Source organism: Lepus europaeus, chromosome 7, assembly GCF_033115175.1.
Source record: "Lepus europaeus isolate LE1 chromosome 7, mLepTim1.pri, whole genome shotgun sequence".
Lineage (NCBI taxonomy): Eukaryota > Metazoa > Chordata > Mammalia > Lagomorpha > Leporidae > Lepus > Lepus europaeus.
The window spans coordinates 114,183,506-114,199,107 of NC_084833.1; the positions used below are offsets into that span (position 1 = coordinate 114,183,506).

Below are 15,602 nucleotides of genomic sequence, written 5' to 3' on the forward strand. Positions count from 1 at the left end.
CTTGCTTTCCTCCTGCAGAAAGTCAGGAGAACACTCACAAGCCTTACCTCCGGGCTGCTGTGATGGGAGACACCGTGTAGACAGGGATAGGACCAGAAGCTGGGACATAGCAAGTGCCCAATAAAAGCTTTTCGTTTTAAGAGAGGGTGTAGGGGGATTGTCCAAGCAGGAAGATGGAAGCCAACAGAATTGAGGTTGTGGTGGAGTCGAGCCAGCAGCTAGGGTACATGAATGGTATTTGCTTGCTGGTCAGTCAAGCTTGGCCACTACCTGCCATCCATGCTGGACACAGCATGCAGCAGTCAGAGCTGCTGGACCTTGGGGCTACAGGAGGGGCAAGAGAAGATGTGCAAAGTCCCAGGATACTGTTCCCAGAGTCATTGGATCAGACAAGGAGTGGTATAGGAAAAGAAACCAGAATCCCCCATGTGGGGACAGCCGGGCAGGGCTGACTCGCTCCAGACCCTGGGCATTAAGGCCTCCAGGAGCCAACCTGGCCTTCCCCACAGGGGGTCTTGCAGCTAGCTGGCTCCTCCTTGAGGCCCACTCTCTGTCTGCTAACTTCACAATCCTACCAGGTAGTTTTCTACCAAACATACTTAACGTGGCCAGGCAGCAAAACATGGGAGTCCCTGGTGGCCTCCTCTTGCCGGTACCATAAGCAGCTCCACTGCACCCCACCCAGCACCTGTTCCTGGTCCCTAAACATTTGAAATGGAGGGCTGATGGACACCACACTCTAATGCACATGAAGAATATTAATTAAATGAAGGTTTATTTCAAAATTAGTCTTAGAATGTAAGCTGTTTTTGGAGGGCTGGAGCCAGACTACATGATGAGCCGTGAAAGCTTCGGCCTTCCCCCGACACAGGTGGAGAGGAGGCCATGGCACCGGCCCTGCCCCCCGTCATGCATCCAATGATTACTAGCACTAGAAGCCAACAGCAAAGGACCCCGCGCATTTGCTCATGTTTAATCCAGGTTAAGCTATACACGTTTAAATACACGCCGGAGGTTACGTGGTGTCATGCAGTCCCTGTGATGGAATGACTCGCTCAGTGACCTCCTGCAGCAAGGCTGCTCCCGGGCACACGGTTAGGTAGGACACAGCACTGCAATGACAAGAGGGGAGGAGAGAGGTCAAGCACTGCCCCCTTGGAATCAGAGCGCAACTGCAATCGCGTGTCTTCTGTCTGGAGGAAGAAAGCAACAGACAGGTGGCCGTTTGCTGTCACAAAGTCTCTAGGTTGTGTGCCTGAGTTCAAATACTGAATCTGGCCACGGCTAGTTCTATGAGAGTACCTCACACAAATGAAATTCAAAGGTAACTTTATTTTGAAGCAAAAAATTTTCAAGCCCATGCATAGTTTTTTCGTAGGTATTTGACAGGAATATTATTTTTAAAGGATTTATTTGTCTATTTGAAACACAGAGTTGGAGAGGGGTGGGGGGAGAGAAAGAGAGAGGGCTTCCACCCACTGGTTCATTCCCCAAGTGGCCTCAATGGCCGTGGCTGTGCCAGGTCAAAGTCAGGAGCCTAGAATGCCATCCAGGTTTCCCACGTGGATGGCAAGGGCCCAAGTACTTGGACCATCTTCCACTGCTTCTCAGACATATGCACAGGGAGCTAGAGCTGAAGTGGAGCAGCCGGGATTCGAACCAATGCTCATATGGCATGCCGGCATCGCAAGAATCTGTACCACTCTGCTTGCCCCAACGTGAACTTTTTGAAGACTTCTCCTATGCATGGATTTCAATTTTTCTTTTACACTAGGGGTAGGAGTTTCGCATAGCAGTTAAGACACTGCCTGGGAAGTCTCCTATATCAAACTGAGTTCAAGTCTTGGCTCCAATTCTGATTCCAGCTTCCTGCTTATGTGCAGCTTGGGAGGCAGCAGGTTGATGGCCAAGTACTTGAGTCTCTGCCATTTATGTGGGAGACCTGGGCAGAATTCCAGGCTCCTGGCTTCAGCCTGGCCTAGTCACAGCTGTTGCAGGCATTTGAGAAGTGAACCAGCAGATGGAAGCTCCCTCTGCCCTTCAAGAAAATGTAAGAAAATTTTTTATTAAAAAACTATTTTGCCCCCCAAAAATTTATCTTTTCATTCCATTTTCCACAAACTTTCTGAAGTATCCTTAGATGAATGTGGGAAAATTCCACCACCAGTAAATTGCCTATCCATCTGTACAATATAAGTCACCTGCGCCTACCCCAGGACTGCTGAGAAATCCTATATTGTAGAAAGTGCTCGGTAAATACCAACTACTTTTATAAAACTCACTGACATTTCAGCAAATCATGAGGATTTGATTCTAGTCCTCAGACTACCAAACTTATATAATCCAATCTGACAACCCTCCTTTGAAAACCACCTTTGATGGGGTAAAGTCATCACTTGTTAACGCCAGCATCCCATATGAGTGCCAGTTTATGTTCCAGCTGCTCCACTTCTGATCCAACTCCCTGCTAATGGCCTAAGAAAAGCAGCAGAAGATGACCCAAGTGCTTAGGCCCCTGCGACCCAAATGGGAGACCTGGATAAAGCTCTTGGCTCCCAGTTTCAGCCTGGCCCAGTATTGGCTATTGCGGCCATCTGGGGAGTGAACCAGTGGGTGGAAGATTTTTCTCTGTCTCTCCTTTCTCTCTGTAATTCTAACCTTTAAAAGGTCTCCCACATGGACGGCAGGAACACAGATACTTGAGCCAGCACCTGCTGCCTTGCAGTTGCACATTGACAGGAAGCTGGAATACAGGGTGGAGCTAGGACTTGAATACAAGTACTTCTCTATAGGATGCAAGCATCTCAATTAACCATGGGTTCCACAAATCTTCTGAAACTATAGCAAGTTTTGTGGGCCCAGAGAGCAAAAACTAATGAAATAATGAATCTATACAATGAGTGATTGTATGTGACTATTAACATCACAAGAAGAAAGACAACCAACCCATAATATGCTACCCAATGAAAGCTATAACCGTTGATAATGTAGTGCTTATCAAAAAAATCTGAGGTCGGGAGAGGGCCTTGTGACACAGGGGATTAAGCCACCACTTGGAACCCTGCATCTCCTATCAGAGGGCCTGGGCTCAGTTTCCACCTCTGTTTCTGATCCAGCTTCCTGTTAATGCACACCCTGTGAGGCACTGGATGATGGCTCAGTGCCATGGGAGTAAGAGAAGCAGGTGGAGTTCCTGCCTCCTGGTTTCTGCCTGGCCCAGCCCCGGCTGTTGTGGTCATGTGGGGAGTGTACCAGCTACTGAAAGATCTCTCAGTCTCTCTCTTTCTCTGTTGCTCTTCCTTTCAAATAAAAATAAACAAAATAAGCTTTTAAAAATAAATCTGAGACGGAGTCTGATCAAGCCTCTCTTATCATCAGTTCACAGGGAATAAAGGAGTCAAAAGCACGCATTCAATTATGCCATGAGGATGAAATTAGCAAAAATCCTAGAATGAAGAAATTCTATGGGACAATCAACATTATTTCTCCAACAAATTATTTCAACGACTAGAAGAGAGGAAGAAAAAAAGTATATATATATATATATATATATATATATGTGTGTGTGTGTGTGTATGTATATATGTATATATATTTCAAAAGAAACATATCTAATTACAACAAATGGCCTTTTGTTGGATCCTGATTAAAGAAAATATACTGAAAAATATTTTATGGGAAGACCAGGACAATCTTGGGATATACATTTAGCCCAGCAGTTGAAACACCAGTTAAGACACCTGTGTCCCACATCAGAGAACCTAGATTTGATTCCCGACTCCAGTTTCCTGCTAATTCAGAGCCGGGGAGGCAACAGTGATGACCCAAGTAACTGGGTTCCCGCCACACATGTGGGCTATCTGAATTGAATTCTCAGCTCCTAGCTTCAGCCTGGCCCAGTCCAGGCTGCTGTGGGCATCTGGGGAGTGAATCAGTGAATAGACGCTCTCTCACTGTCTCTGTCTCTCTGGCTATCAAATAAATAAATTCATTTTTTGAAATCAGGGAAATCTGAACATTATTTTCGATAGACATTGATATTAAGAAACTCTTAATTCCTTTTCATTATCATAATGGCATTTTGGATAAGTTTTCCTAAAGAGTCTTTATGTCTTAGAAATGTATACTGAGGGCCTGGCACTGTGAAATAGTGGGTAAAGCCACGGCCTGCAATGCCACCATCCAATATGGGTGCTGGTTCAAGTCCTGGCTGCCCCACTTCTGATCCAGTTCCCTACTAATGTGCCTGGGAAAGCATCAGAGGATGACCCTAGTCCTTGGGCCCCTGCGCCCACATGGGAGACCTGTAAGAAGCTCCTGACTCCTGGCTTCAGAACGGCTCAGCTCCGGCCGTTGCAGCCATTTGAGGAGTGAACCAGCAGGTGGAAGACCTCTCTCTCTCTCTGTGCCTCTGCCTCTCTGTAACTCTTTAAAATGAATAAATAAATCTTTAAAAAAAAAAGTATTGACTTTTTATTTAAAAAAAGAAATGCATACTGAAAAATGTATGGAAGAAAAATACAAGGACAGGCACTTGCTGCACAATAATATGGGAAGGGAGAAGTTGGGTGGGGATATAAGCAAAATTAAGCTGGCCATGTGCTAATACTTGTTGGAGATTGATACTATGCATGTGAGAGTTCATTATGCCATTCAGTTAGTTGGCAAGTATTAAAAGTTTCCATAATAAAAGGTTTAAAAAGAGTTATAAGAGAATGTAATTCATCACACTTCAGTGTGCTGTCAAGTACTTGAAAAGTATTACATTTTCCTTAGGCTTGTTTTCCCCAGCTAAATACCAAATACACAAACTCCCCAGAACTGTCATGGTGGCTCCTTTGCTGGTTTGCCGCCAACACTGGTGACCCAGGAGAAATGAAATCTCTTTCCTTCTCGGGCCCCCTAACATCCACAGACAAAACCCCACTGATTTCCCTACTCGTGTCTGGTCTGGTCTGGCTTGGACAACCAGTGAAGGCTCCAGAGTGGGTTCTATGGCTGGAGTAGAGGCTCCAGGGGCCACTTCCATGCTAGGAGGCTGGGAGCTGCTCTTACCTTTTAAAATGTAGTCCGTTAACAAAGTAGGCACCTTCTCATTATCCTCCTTCATGGCAAAGAGAACTAGGAAATGAGAGGAGAGATGAGTCAAGACAGCACAGCAGCATGGGTCACACAAAGGGAGTGAGAAAAGCGGCAGGGGAACCAGATGCTCACTGAAAATTCAGCAAAAGCCTGTAAACCCCCAATGTGGCAATGGAGGAGAAGCCATCCACAGAGCCACAGGGGTTGTCGCGGGTGGTGGACTTACTGGTAACTTTATTTTCTTTTTTTTTTTTGGGGGGGGGGGATCATCTATAATATCCATAGCTATTGATATCTTTAACAATCATGCAGATTAATAAATAAGACCATTCTTAAACCAAAAATCAGTTTTCAGATACAATCTAAATGTTAAGACTCATAGTTTTCAATCACTGAACCCCCAATAAAACTGGCTTTAAACATATGCTACTCATTTAAATGGACATTTGAAAAATTCCACCTATAATTTATTGAAAACAAAAGAAGTTAATGTAATAAATATTTGTTTTCTATTTTATTTGTTTTTCTATTTTATGGCCATTATAGTGATAGAATTTGTAGAGATGGAAAAGGACTATCGATACCCAAGAAGCCCATAGACTCCTGTTGCAACAGTACATGGCCTAAACATGAAGCAAACAGCAGGGGAGCTAGCAAGACCTAAGGGCTTTCTTAAAAGCTTTTCATAAATATTTTAAATTAGCTTTTGCTGTGATTAAACTAAGGAACATCTCAATTCATAGTCTATTTTGTACAAGTCAACTTTGTAGAAAATGCTTTCAGGAAGTATCTGTATCTTATTTATCATATCAAAAGGGGGTATCCACCAACAGAATCCTTCAATAAACTTCCTTAAATAAACTGTGCTTTATCTATTCAAGACAGTCTTAGATAGCCTTGTAAAAACCAAGGGAGGGGGAGGTGTTTAGCCATCCCATATGGACACTGGTTCATGTCCCGGCTGCTTGTCTTCTGATCCAGCTCTCTGCTATGGCCTGAGAAAACAGTAGAAGATGGTCCAAGTCCTTGGGCCCCTGTACCCACGTGGGAGACCTGGAGGAAGCTCCCGGATCCTGGCTTCGGATTGGCCCAGCTCTGACTATCAGCATTGAGTTCCTGGCTCCCAGCTTTGGTCACAACTCAGCCCCTGCAATCATGGACATTTGGGAAGAAACCAGTTCTCTCTGTCCCTCTGTCTCTCAAGCAAGTAAATACATTTTTAAAATTATATGTATGTATATATCTATATATATGACATTTCTATCAGTGAAGAAAGAAGATTCCCGAACATGTGCTAACTTTATAATAAATAAATTTTAACATACATAGAAATATCCAAAAGAACTGTACATGAAACTGTTCACTGTTAATCCTGAGTGTGAGACTATAGGGGAGGCTCCTTTCTATGTTATATTTCCATAATGTCCGACTTTTCTCAGTGAACATGGACAAGAGGTCTTCAGAAAGCTCATGAAAAACCATATTTTCAAAAATTATTTTCACCAAAACAATTTTATTTTTTTTTATTTTTGACAGGCAGAGTGGACAGTGAGAGAGAGACAGAGAGAAAGGTCTTCCTTTTGCCGTTGGTTCACCCTCCAATGGCCGCCGCGGTAGCGCGCTGCGGCCGGCGCACTGCGCTGATCCGATGGCAGGAGCCAGGTGCTTCTCCTGGTCTCCCATCGGGTGCAGGGCCCAAGGACTTGGGCCATCCTCCACTGCACTCCCGGGTCACAGCAGAGAGCTGGCCTGGAAGAGGGGCAACCGGGACAGGATCGGTGCCCCGACCAGGACTAGAACCCTGTGTGCCGGCGCCGCAAGGCGGAGGATTTATCTTTTAATTCTATTTTTCTATGAACATTTTGAAGCCCCTCATATTACTATTTATTTTAAAGATTTGTTTATTTAGGGGCCAGCGTTCTGGCATAGCAGGTAAAGCTGTTGTCTGTGATGCCAGCATCCAATATATGCTCCAGTTTGAGTCCTGGCTGCTCCACTTTCAATCCAGCTCCCCGTTAATGGCCTTGGAAAGACAGTGGAAGATGGCCCAAGTACTTGGGCCCCTGCCACTCATGTGGAAGACCCAGAAGAAGCTCCTGGCTCCAGGCTTTGGCCTGGCCCAGCCCCAATCATTCCAGCCATCTGAGGAATGAAGCCCCAGATGGAAGATTTCTCTCTTTCTTTGTCTCTCTGTCACTCTGATTTTCTTTTTTTTTTTTTTAAGATTTATTTTATTTTAACTTAAGATTTATTTTAACTCTGAAAGATAGAGCTAAAGAGAGAGGTAGAGACAGAGAGAGGTCTTCCATCCGCTGGTTCACTCCCTAAATGGCCACAGTGGCCAGAGCCGAGTCAATCTGAAGCCAGGAGCCAGGAGCTTCTTTCAGGTCTCCCACGTGGGTGCAGGGGCCCAAGGACTTGAGCCACCTTCTACTGTTTTCCCAGGCCATAGCAGAGAGCTGGATCAGAAGAGGAGCAGCCAGGACTCAAACCAATGCCCATATGGGATGCCAGCACTACAGGCCTGGGCTTTAACCTGCTGTGCCACAGCGCCAGCCCTGTTACTCTGATTTTCAAATAAATAGGTAAATCTTAAATATATACATATTTATTTATCTTTGAAAGATAGAGTGACAAAGAGAGAGAAAGAGAGATATCTTCTATCCACTGGTTCATTCCCCAAATGTCCACTAAAGCCATGGCTGGACCAGGCTGAGCCAGGAGTCTGGAACTACAACCCAGTTCCCAAGTGGATGGCAGAGGCCCAAGCACTTGGACCACCTTCTGCTACCTTCCCAGGCACATTAGCAGGGAGCTGAATGGGAAATGGACTCCAACCGGTGCTCATATGGGATGTCCATGTGGACATATGGGTGCTCATATGGGATGCCCCTGTCACAGCTGGTGGCTTAACCTGCTGGGCCACAATGCCAGCCCCCTCTTCACATTACTTTTGGAAACAGAGAAGACAACAGAGTTCAGCTGGCACTGATAGCCAGGGTCATGAGGCAGCAGTGACTCAGGGGATCACCAATTCCTTCCCTTGTCTTACCCCCCAAGTTGGTTACCTTGGCCAAGGCAGGATGATACAACTTGAATGCAAATACCAAGAATGGGATAGGTACAGAGCCCTTAGGTGGCACGAGGCAGTGACCAGACCCAGAAAAGAAAGAGACAAACCCAGAGAGCCTCCAGGTGCTGGTCTTTTCCTTCTTATTTCTTCCATAATTTCAGACACATACTCATTTCTACTCGGTGGCTAGGCATAGTCTGCAACTGGCTAAATGGCATACCAAGAAAATAATCATAAAAACATAATAGTTGAACTCATCAATATGTATCTAAATTGGTCTCACAAATCTACGGCCAGTGCTGTGGCACAGTGGGTTAGGCCACTGCTTGTGACTTCCCTGTGGGTATGTTGGCTTAAGTCCTGGCTTCCTGCCTTGAGTCCTGTGCCTGGGAAGGCAGAGGAAGGTGGCCCAGGTACTTGGGCCCCTGTCCCCCACGTGGGAGACCTAGATGAAGTTCCTGATTTCTGCTGACTTTAGCCTGGCCCAACTCTGGCTGTTGCAGCTATTTGGGAAGGGAACCAGTAGATAAAAGATATTTCTCTTTCTCTCTCTCTCTCTCACTCTGGTTGTCAAATAAATAAATAAATCTTTAAAAAAAAATTCCCAAACGTACATGGATGGTCCAGCTGCAGGAGCTGGTCTTTGGCCTATGTCTCTGACACAAGGAGGTGGTGAGGAAAGAAACACTGTTCACAAATGCATGCAAAAATTTGCTAAGGGCCTGGCATGGTGGCCTAGCAGGTAACACAAACAAAAGAAAAAAGAGCAGGTGCAGAAGGGCACCTGACTCAGAATCCCCATGGAAGATAACCTTCCTATACTAGCTGGAAAGTAACATCAAGAATTGGAAACTCCGGGCCAGCACTGTGGACAATGGGTAAAGCTGCCACCTGTGGCACTGGCATTCCATTAGTGCCAGTTCAAGTCCTAGCTGTTCCACTTCTGATCTAGCTCCTTACTAATGTGCCTGGAAAAGCAGCTGAAGATGGCTCAAGTCTTGGGCCCTTGCACCTATGTGGGAGACCCAGAAGAAACTCCTAGCTTCAGATCGGCCCAGCCTTGGCCATTGCAACCATTTGGGAAATGAACCAGTGGATGGAAGATCTGACTCTCCATCTCTCTCTCTGTCTGTAACTTTTCCTTTCAAATAAATAAATAAATATTTTTTTAAAAAAAAGAAACTGCCAAAAAAGAGAGCTCTCCTAACCTACAGAATCAGTATTCAGGCAAAATGGTAGTTTTCCTTTTAAAAGGAAGAAAACTTCAAAGTGTATTCCATCCACGTGATAGAAGAGACAGCCATAAAATAAATGTTAACAAAATGTGAACTGATGTGACTAAAATCATGATACAAAATTTTATAGCCAGGATAATCCCAATGATAAAGAAAAGATATAAAATATGATGGCAGGAAACCACAAAGGTAGCCACAGTGGAGTGGGCAATAAATTATTTTTCTTTGTTCACTTCTCCACATTTCCAAAGTTCTCTCCATGATGGATGCACTTGAGCTGTGATTTTTAAAATCAAGTCGAATGATGTCAACAAACCCACTCAAACAGAAACAAACCTGCTTCTTCATGAAAACAAAAGAGTTTTACACTGAATTCCTGAGCGGGTATCTGTAACAAATGAATAGCCATTCCTTTTATTTAAGACCATGATGGAGTACTTCACCTCCATCAACCCTTGTAACTTGCCCAAATTATTTTTTGAGTACGTACTGCCGTGAAAACACAGACACCTATATACGTCAGTCCATTTCTATGTGCTCCCTTCAGAAAAATTATAGAGCATATTTATGCAAATAAAGGAGTCTGATGAGTCAGCAGCACAGCAATGGACTTGGAATTTAAAATTCCTCATTCTCAGGGATGCAGTGTCTACGGATGTCAGCAGAGCCCTCTTTGCCAGAACCTATGGCATTCACTCCCCACATGGGTGAAAAAGGAAGACTACTGGTCACCTTGACACTGGGCCCCTCGTCCCTTCCCATGCGCTGTCCAGTGGCCCCACGTGAGCCCCTCCTCCCCCCAGAGCAGCCTGCCGGATACTGGACCCCCTCCTGAGCTGCCACTTTCCATGGTGCTTGGTTGCCGGGGAAATCCAATTTCCCTTGTGATCACAGAGCCCTGACCTAGGATTTTTTCTTCCTAAGAGAGCCACGCTGATGCTGATGGCTAACACCACGTGCCCCCTGCCCTTTGGGGGAAGGACTGGTTGATGTTTATAAAGAGATTCTTGCCTACGAAAGCCTCATTTATTATACAGTGTTTTCTCCCTTTGCTCAGGACCTTGGACAATGGAGCCAAACAGGAGAGGCAGCAGTGACTTTCTGGAGGGAAAACTGGGCTCTATTCTTTCCCGTCAGCCTGACCCCCACCACGAAACCTTGGTTCTCAGTAAAAAAGGCAGCCAGGCCCACGGACTGAGCTCCCTCCTCAAGAGACACCAGTGCAGACCAAGCAAGGGACCGGCAGGAAGGAGAGACGGCCGAGGGCGAGAGGAACTCACTGTTGGTCAGCATCTGCAGGTCTTCCACGGACGGGGGAGAGGCTTTCTTCTCATAGGGGATAACTGTGTTCAGGTACTGCAAGACACACAGGGCACACGGCCCGAGACGTAAGACATGGCCCCCCCGGGTGGGAATCGTGCTTTTCTCTAAGACACACCTGGCATTCTCCACGACCCTCGTGGTCACCAGCACCCCAGTATTTCAGGATGCCTCCCCCACCTTCTGGTGGGGCGTCCCTTTGACAAAAGCAAGACTTTGCTGTCTCCAACCAGGAACACTTCCCTCCATCCTGAATTCCACGTGCTTCCTGCCCTAGAAACCCTCTGGCTGTGGAGGAAGCCTGGGGGCTTCTCCCCTAGGCTGACAGCAGGCAGCATCTCCAGGGGGATTATGTTTTCTTATCCTTTGGGGCACAATTTGAGAAGGAATTGTTTCTCTTTTAGGTCAACAATTGAAGGGGGAGAGAACCTCCACAGGCCCAGGGTCTCCGATGTTAGATTTGCTCCCTCTGCTGGATGTGAGGTGTTCCTACAACAAAACCTGCAAGGTCGGGTTCAGTAGAACAGGCCCAAGGGGATGTCAAAGACCACCAGGCCAGAGAGACCCTGATGGGTGCTAAGGGGGCCTGCGGGGGTAAGAGACAAGTAGCACAGATATCAAGAGGCTTCTGTTCTAGTCTTGGCTATGCCACCAGCAGCATGGCCTTGAGAAAATGTCTCATTTCTTTGGCCTCGCATCCCACCCCTGTGCAAGGAGAGGCCTGGATTATAAATTCCTAAAATACCCCAGATTGCAGCTCTACAATTCTAACACCTAGGATTCAGCCACAAATATGTTTAAAAGACATGTATACTTCATGGGCACTTATTCCACTGTCTCTAACTTGTCTGCTCCTACACTGGTTGTGCCGCTTAGCTTTTGCACCCCAGGAGGGCTGGGAGCAGGACTGTCACCTCGGACCCTGAGGGGTTCGCCACAGAGCTCAGCACATAACAGGCGTGCAGTAACGTTGTGCAGCTGCCTTAATAACCAGCCACACAAGCTGCTTCGTCGGCAAGTTATTGACTAAACGGAGCCAACGAGGAGATGCCGCAGCATGGGTTACAGTGGGAGCAGGGTGGCTGATGAGGTAGTCTTGGTGGTATTTGCTCAGCTGGTGATCCAACGTGCTAGAATTAATTACACTCTAGGATGGGATCTCTCACCACAGCATCCTCTTTTAGTGCCTTCTGTCCTGAAGACAAATTAATTCATAGGTCTACAAGCAGTGTCAGACTGTAAGTTCTGTCCATGTCCCAGAATACCAGAGCTCAAAAAAAAAAAAAAAAAAAAAGCAGGGACAGGTGTTGGGGGCAACGGTTATGACACTGCTTGGGACACCCGCCTTCCACATCTGCTGAGCGCCTGTGTTTAAGTCTTTGCTTCCAGCTGATGCACACGCTGGGAAACAGCAGGTGATGGCTCAGGTGGTTGGGCCCCTGACACCTATCTAGGAGAGCCAGACTGATCCAGGCTTTAACCTGGCCCCACCACAGCTGCTGCCAGCATTTGGAGAGTATACCAGCAAATGGGAGGCTCTTCTTTCTGCCTGCCTGCCTGTCTGCCTCCCTCCCTCCCTTCCTTCCTTTTCCTTCTTTCATTTCCTTTCCTTTTCTTTCTTTCTTTCTTTCTTTCTTTCTTTCTTTCTTTCTTTCTTTCTTTCTTTCTTTTTTTCTGTCTGTCTGTCTGTCTGTCTCTTTCTTTCCCTGTCTCTCTGTCTTTCAAATACATTAAAAGATGGGTAACTTTTAAAAAACCTAACATTTACCTTTTGAAGCGGTACTTTATATTCCAAGTAAAACAAAACGCTAGGACCTTCCCCTTGCTGGGATACGCCCCAGATCCTGGCCACCATTGCCACGTTGTTGGGGAGGCCAAGTTGCAAGGGTCTGGGAGGAGAGCCGGGAGCAGGGAGACAACGCGTACCTGTTTGTCGGTCCCTGAGGAGCCAAAGGTCTGGCGGATGCCGCTTTGCAGGATGTTGGAGATGCCTTCCATGCTGAAGCGCTGCAGGGCAGAGACACTCAGGAGGGACATGGCCTTGCTGCTTCCACCCCAGGGACTCCTGTGTCCTCACTGAACCATCCACACCCCCTGGATACCATGCTGTCCCCTAGACTCTGAGACTTGGGAGTAAATTTAAAACCTTGGCTAGAATTTAAGCCTAAGCTTTGCAAGAATAGAGTAGTCTCAAAGACTCTTATCTTAGTAAGACCCTCATGGCTACAAGGCCTCTCTGCAGCCCCCAGTCTCCCTCATTTGATCCTCTACGGTATAAATAGAAAAAGAAGGCAGAACAGTAAAACTCAGGTGTACAATGATGCCGAGATTTTAGGGGAACACAAATTGTCTGGCTACCGAAAAGGGTTTAAACAGTTGTCCTGATCTGAGATGCTTCTTTCCAAAATGCACACACCTGGATCTCGGTCAGTGGCCCTGGGGCAGAGCCCAGGCAAAAGTATTTTGAAAAACCTCCTTAGATGATTCTACTGCACTCCTCTGATGAAGAGCCAGTGGCCTGAAGAATCCCATGGATAAACCAATAAGGCACCAAGACCCCTTCCCTACCAACACCTTACCTACCCCCTTGGAAGACCAACCCCTGCGCCTCCCCTGATTAGACAGTCAGGGCTGTCATCTGTGCCCAATGCAGAGCTCCCAGGCCTTCACCCATCTCCAAGGTGTTGACTGCAGAGAACACCGTGCCACCTTCAATCACACTTCAATGTTTCTGCCCTGTCTCCTCCCATTAGACTGGGAGCCCTCTCTGGGAGTGGAGGTGACAGGCGGCACCTCTCTCTCTCTCCCTCTCTCTCTCTCTCAGTTCCTGCTCACGAGCCCACCGTGGGGTTGGTACCAGGACTGAAAGGGCTGGGGCCAGGCACCCAGCTTCCCGGTGGGGCTGCTCACGTACCTTGAGCGGCATCTGGCTTCCCTTCTCTATCCGGCTGCTCTGCAGGCTCAGCCCTTTCTCTTTCCGCCTCTTTTTCATCAGTTCTCGCTGCTCCTTCTGCTTGTTCTGCACTTCGATAAGCACCGTGATGAAGGAGTTCTTCACCTCCTTCTCAAACTCCAGCTCGTCCCGGCGGGCCAGCTGTTGCACCAGCTCCTCCGAGAAGTCTCGGATGGCCCCCTCCACCTGGTCCAGCAGCTCGGTCAGCTCTGACCCAGACATGTGCCTCAGCCCTGCGGGGGAAGAGCACCCTGCAGGTGACACGGCAGCCACGTCCTGCCTAAGCCTCTGGAGAGGGGACTGCCCTTCAGAGAGACCCCTAACCACTCCTAGAGGTCCATGCAAGACCTTCCTGATTCGAGGGCAGGCCAGGAAGGCAGGGACTCAAATATCTGTGGAAGAGAATGCCATTCCCAGGAGACAAGGAGGAAGGGCAGGCAGCCTCCAAGGAAGCCTGTGGACTCTGGGCACCAAAATATCCTGGACAGACACGAAGCTTTTTGATCCTCTGTTCTTCCTGTTTTCTCTCCATCTCCAGAATATTCCTCATGTGAAATGGGTCAAGAATCGTGGGAGAGAAGGCAGAGAGGAGATTTTCTGTGCTGAACAGCAATAGAGAAATGCTTATCCCCAAGAACTGATCAACCCCGAGCTGACAACAAAATCATCAGGTCTCCTTTCCAATCATAGACCCGGGCCACAGTGCCCATATTCAAATGTTTAGGAAACACTAGGAAGACTGGCGATGTGCAGGGGGAAATGAAGCCGCCTTCCAGTCAGTATGAGCAGTCTGCTACTTTGAGAGATAGGGAACTTGGAGGGGGCAGTGTGGCATAGCAGGTTAAGCAGCGGCTTGGGACCCCCTCCTCCACCACCACCACCTGTATCAGACAGCCAGTTCAAGTCCCAGCTACTCTGCTTCCATCCATCTCCCTGCTGATGTGCCTGGGAGGCAGCAGATGATGGTGCAAGTACTTGGGTTCCTGCCACACTTGTGAGAGACCCCAGTGGAGTTCTTGGCTCCTGACTCGGCCTGACCCAGACCAGACATTTGGAGGAAGGTGAACCAGCAGATGGAAGATCTCTCTCTGTCTATCCTTCTTTCTCTATTGCTGTGCCTTTAAATAAAGAAATAAATGCTTTTTAAAAAAGAAAAGGGACCTGAGACCACCATGGGAACAGGTAACTTTAACTTCTTGCTCCCCTATGACTTCTTGTTTGAAAATAGATTTGGGGAACATGTCTTAAACATAGTTCCCATTTAATGGTATCTTTTCTTTTGCACTGAGAACCCATTTTGCCTTTGCCTTTCTGCTTTGCCTAGATATTCGCTGACTTGGCTCAAGCTTCCCTTTATTTTGCTCTTGGGAGATGTCCTCCTCCTCCTGTTTGTTTTTTGCCATTTCACTCTGCATCTCAGCTGTTTCCATGGGTCCTTTCTGGACACTTGTATGTTTGGGGCCTTTGTGTGGCTGTGAATGCAGCAAGCAAGGCAGCCAGATCCACTGCTTTGCCCGGGGCCGGCCTCCTTCTGTAGCCACACCCAGCCTCTGCTCCCAGAGCCTCCTGGAGTGTCTGAGGAGGCAGTGTCTGAGACTGACCTGGGCCCGGCAGGCAGTCAGGGAGGGACAGAGAGTGCGCCCTGGGCACCGCCCAAATCCCATTCAACATGGCTGGAGACCCTCAGCACGCTCCCTGCCCACCACACTGCCAAGCCTCACTGTCCGCCACACATCAGACACCAGGACACTTTCCAGGCTCCCAGGTGCACTGCAGCCCCAGCCTAAACTCTGCCTCCTTTGAACATTCAGGCAGGCCCTGCCCCCAGCACCACCCTTTATCTTACACTTTACCACACAGGGTGGGGGCAATGCAATCATGTCTGAGTACCTACTATCCCTTTGCCTTTCCGTAAATCTTGCTTTTCTGCTCACCTCTG

The 15,602-nt window shown here is 47.5% G+C and overlaps 1 protein-coding gene across 1 annotated transcript in view; it reads right to left on the reverse strand.

Annotated features, from left to right (window-relative positions):
* Positions 1–844: 844 nt before the first annotated feature.
* Positions 845–15,602, reverse strand: part of FEZ1 (fasciculation and elongation protein zeta 1) — a 49,568-nt gene continuing 34,810 nt past the window's right edge. Inside the window, exons 6-10 of the mRNA XM_062198451.1 lie at positions 13,625–13,896; positions 12,637–12,717; positions 10,671–10,746; positions 5,056–5,121; positions 845–1,112 (exon numbers count right to left, since the gene is read on the reverse strand). Coding sequence (XP_062054435.1) covers positions 1,096–1,112; positions 5,056–5,121; positions 10,671–10,746; positions 12,637–12,717; positions 13,625–13,896 — 512 coding nt within the window. The 3' untranslated portion in view covers positions 845–1,095. The remainder of the gene's footprint in view (positions 1,113–5,055; positions 5,122–10,670; positions 10,747–12,636; positions 12,718–13,624; positions 13,897–15,602) is intronic.